Source organism: Dermatophagoides farinae, chromosome 4 (assembly GCF_024713945.1).
Source record: "Dermatophagoides farinae isolate YC_2012a chromosome 4, ASM2471394v1, whole genome shotgun sequence".
Lineage (NCBI taxonomy): Eukaryota > Metazoa > Arthropoda > Arachnida > Sarcoptiformes > Pyroglyphidae > Dermatophagoides > Dermatophagoides farinae.
In genome coordinates this window covers 1,114,162-1,117,999 of record NC_134680.1, presented here as the reverse complement: position 1 = coordinate 1,117,999, position 3,838 = coordinate 1,114,162, and the positions used below count along the sequence as shown (strand labels likewise).

The window sequence follows — 3,838 nt, the reverse complement described above, 5'->3', positions numbered from 1 at the left end:
CTTCCTTCGTGGCTGACTAATTGACGGTCATCTATTTGATGTAAAAGCTGCATCAACGCGCGAAGCTAAACAATTTAAATGTTGGATGTATACATACAGACAAAATTTCCTAATAATATGATGATGAGAAAAAGAAATGCAATTTTGTTAAAAATTGAAATAAAAAAAATTCCAGGTTATTATAGTATAAAGGGGGAATGAATGTGTCGGCGTTTATTTAAGAGTTAAAGAGTGAGGATTTGAAACAATGGGTTGATACGTTTTTTCAACCGAATGTTAATCATCTCTACTCTTTAAGATCGTATATAATTTGATATTCTATATGTTAAGAATATACAAATAATTACATACAAAGATCTTCATAAAATCGAATTCATTTACTGCAGCAATGACTTCGATTGTAACTAATGGTCATTAAAACCCAATTTAAACAAAGGATTCGAAGAGAATCGAACCTACATACTGTAAATGGAGATGGGTTTCCATGAAACATCATTATTATCTAAATAAAGCTCGATACTTCAACATCCGTTCGAACTATAATAACCATATAACCTAGAGTAATTTGTTATTTCAATCTTCAACAAAATTGCATTTTATTTTTCTCATCATTATCATATCATATCACCAGCCTGGTAGAGACGCTTCGCGCCTGTCCAGACTGGCCCTGCGGGGCTGAATAATTGACCGTCATCTATTTGATGCAAAAACTGTATCAACGCGCGAAACTAAACAATTAAAAAAAACTACATTCCCTACTGTTGGATATATGAATATATATGATATGATTTGATTTTCATCATTGCAAAAATAATTTATATAATATCGCAACTTGTGAATAAAGTGTTAAAATAGGTTTTTTTTGATAAAAAAAAAGTGAATCGAATCAAATTAAATCAGCATTTAGGTTCAATCATCAGAATCATTAGAATGCATATGAATATTGAAATGCAGCTGGTCCATATTGTTTGAAATTAACCTGTGCACGTGCTTGACCTGTACCAGGAATACTATAACGTGATGAACGTTGTTGTTGTGGTTGTTGTTGTCGATATCCACCTTTAATGGGTGATCCATCTGTATATGCTGCGGACGATGATGATGATGATGCAGAAGCAGAAGAGCCTGATGATGATGCTGATTTATATGCAGATGTTAATGATTTAAATGGTGTTATTATTGTTGGTTGTTGTTGCTCATGTTGAATTTCCGTATAACGAGCTGCTGGACTTTTCAATGCACCAGAATATTGTTGTTGGTTATATGATTTAGTTTGATAATATCTAGCTGCTGCTGTTGGTATGAATGGTGTTGGCTGTATAGCACCAGGTACTTGATGTACTGTCGTGTGTGTATATTGTCGAACTACTGGTAATTGATATTGATTATTAGTTAACACTTGTCGTTGATTATATTGATTGGATAGATAATTCAATGTTTTAACCGGTGAAGGAATCGGTGCAGCTACAATACGTTCACTGTAGATATTTCGGCTTTTAGAATTACCACCTTTAATATTGTATTGTTGATTAATGGAATTATCGGTAACTGTTGTCCAATCTGGTTTTGTGCCACCATAATAACCACCACCGGCTGCTGATGAAGAAGCGGAAGCAGCAGCTGAAGCGGCTGATGATGAGGATGAACCTTGGCCAGCTTGTTGCCATGTTTGTTGTGTTCGTGTGGCTGGATCATTTCCATATAATAACCGTTGTTGTCGAAGTGCTTCTTGATCAACACCTACATCACCTTCAGCATAATAACCATCGGATCCGGCACGATATTTAACGATTCTATTATCATTTTTTTTTACAAATGAATTATTCATCTATAGATCATCATAGATATCTTACTAAACCAACCTTAATTGTCCATATGGATCAACGTAACCATATTTACCATGAACATTACCATATTCATCACGACTTTCTTCTCGAAATGATTGTGCCAAATCAGGTTCATTATGTGTACCGGTTTGATAAGAAAATTGATAGGCACCATTACCGTATTGTTGTTGTGGTTCAGTGTAATAATATGCAGAACAAAATTCAATAGCCAATAATGTCCATATTAATATACAAATGATGGTTGATCGATGCTTGAAATTGAATGGAAAAAAAATGAAAATGAAAATAAATTCAGAATGACTTGATTGAACAAAAAAAAGCTTACCATTTTCATTTGATGATCAAATCGACAAACACACAATTGATGCGAATACTTTTGATTTGATCAAACTTTTTTTCTAAAAAAAATAAAAAAAAATCACTAAAAATAAAAAAAAATATCAAAAAACAGAATTAATCATCATCATCATCATTAAACATACAAAGTTTTTGTGTATTTGCAACAGAGAGATCCGTGTGTGTATTCGATTGAATATTCAATCAAATAACAAAAAAAAAAATGAAAACATTTATAACTTTAGCGCGATTCTTCGATGATCATGAAAAAAAAGAATGGAGGTGGTCATGGATAAATATGATTAAAACTAGACGAATTGTTTGTGTACGAGTGTCCATCCCAATTGAATCCAATTCAACAGGTGATGATAATGATGATGATGATGATGATAGCCATGTTCCAAGATCAGCTATATTTCTATATATATGTGACATTGTAATGGGACGCCTATATAGTTGTCGTCGTCGTTGATGATGGCAGTGAGATGGTAGTGTTAAAAATTGATAATAAGAATGTGGGTGTTATGTTTGTGTGTATGTGAAAAACAGAAATAGCTGATACAGGTGATTTACGATTTGGGAAAAAATAAATTATGATTGAAATTTGAGAATATATGATAAGGTGTGTGTGTGTGTGTGTATTTTGAAGAATAAATGCAAATAACATATTGAGGGAAAAAAATTCAAATTGTTCATCATAAATGAATGAATGATATAATTCGATGATGGTCGATTTTGTTCAAATTTTTCGAATCCTTCACTTACTTTTTCATATATCATGAATAATTTTTTTTTGTTCTTCGTTAATGAAAATTTCCAATTCGAGATATATTTTTTCAGCAATCAGTTTTATTTTTATTTTTATCATTAGAATCGAAAACAAAACAAAACAAACAGCAGCAGCAGCAACACCCGCGCCTTTTTTCCCGTTTATTCATCATGTAAATGAAAATTCATATTTTTTTTTTTGAAAACCTTGAAGGGTTAATTTTTTGTGTTTCGACCATTATCCATGTATTTATGTGTGTGTGTGTGTGTACGTGTGTACATATTTGCCAAAAATGTCTGACGACAAACGACAACGCGATCCATGTTTGTAAATTATGAATTCAAATCGAATCAGTAAAGTAGATTTATTGAGTTATCGTGGCTTCTTAAAAGGATGATGATGATCAGCATTCGTTTGATATAATTGAATTGAAAAACAACAAATCTATGGTTTCAATAACCCTTTTGATCACGTGACAATTGAATCGGATTTTTTGTTCTGTTTTTCTTGTTGTTGACTAAATTTGGTCGGAATAATTGTTGCTTATCAATGAATCTTTTAAAGAAAAAAAAAATTTCAAAGATTTTCTTTTCTCACAATGAAGGCTTCAAATGATTTCTTCATTTTTAATTATTCATTAACCATTTTGGGTTGAATTTAAAATTCATCACATATAATGGAGGGTGTTATGTTTTGAACCAAATATGGGAATACACAATTTTTGTTTCTGTTTTACCAAAAACAAAATCAAATTAAACATTGAAACAACCGAGATGGCTATCATCATTCATCATCGTAAACCAGTCATAATCATAATCGAATGACAATGAAAACAAAATGTTTTCGATTCGAATACTATGATTATCATTCAACGAATTAATTATGG

At 31.7% G+C, this 3,838-nt stretch overlaps 1 protein-coding gene across 2 annotated transcripts; it reads right to left on the bottom strand.

The window, feature by feature from the left end:
- Positions 1-839: 839 nt before the first annotated feature.
- LOC124500564 (uncharacterized) lies at positions 840-2,408 on the bottom strand. Of its 2 annotated transcripts, none has more exons than XM_075730435.1 (4): positions 2,330-2,408; positions 2,173-2,268; positions 1,863-2,098; positions 840-1,793 (listed from the first exon to the last, which is right to left on the bottom strand). In XM_075730435.1, exons 2-4 carry the CDS (start codon positions 2,179-2,181, stop codon positions 926-928), a joined length of 1,113 nt encoding a protein of 370 aa, XP_075586550.1. In that variant the 5' UTR covers positions 2,182-2,268; positions 2,330-2,408; the 3' UTR covers positions 840-925. The 2 variants fall into 2 exon arrangements, with proteins under 2 accessions (XP_075586550.1, XP_046920604.2); XM_047064648.2 differs by having other exon boundaries at positions 2,173-2,245; positions 2,330-2,386.
- Between the last annotated feature and the right edge of the window lie 1,430 nt (positions 2,409-3,838).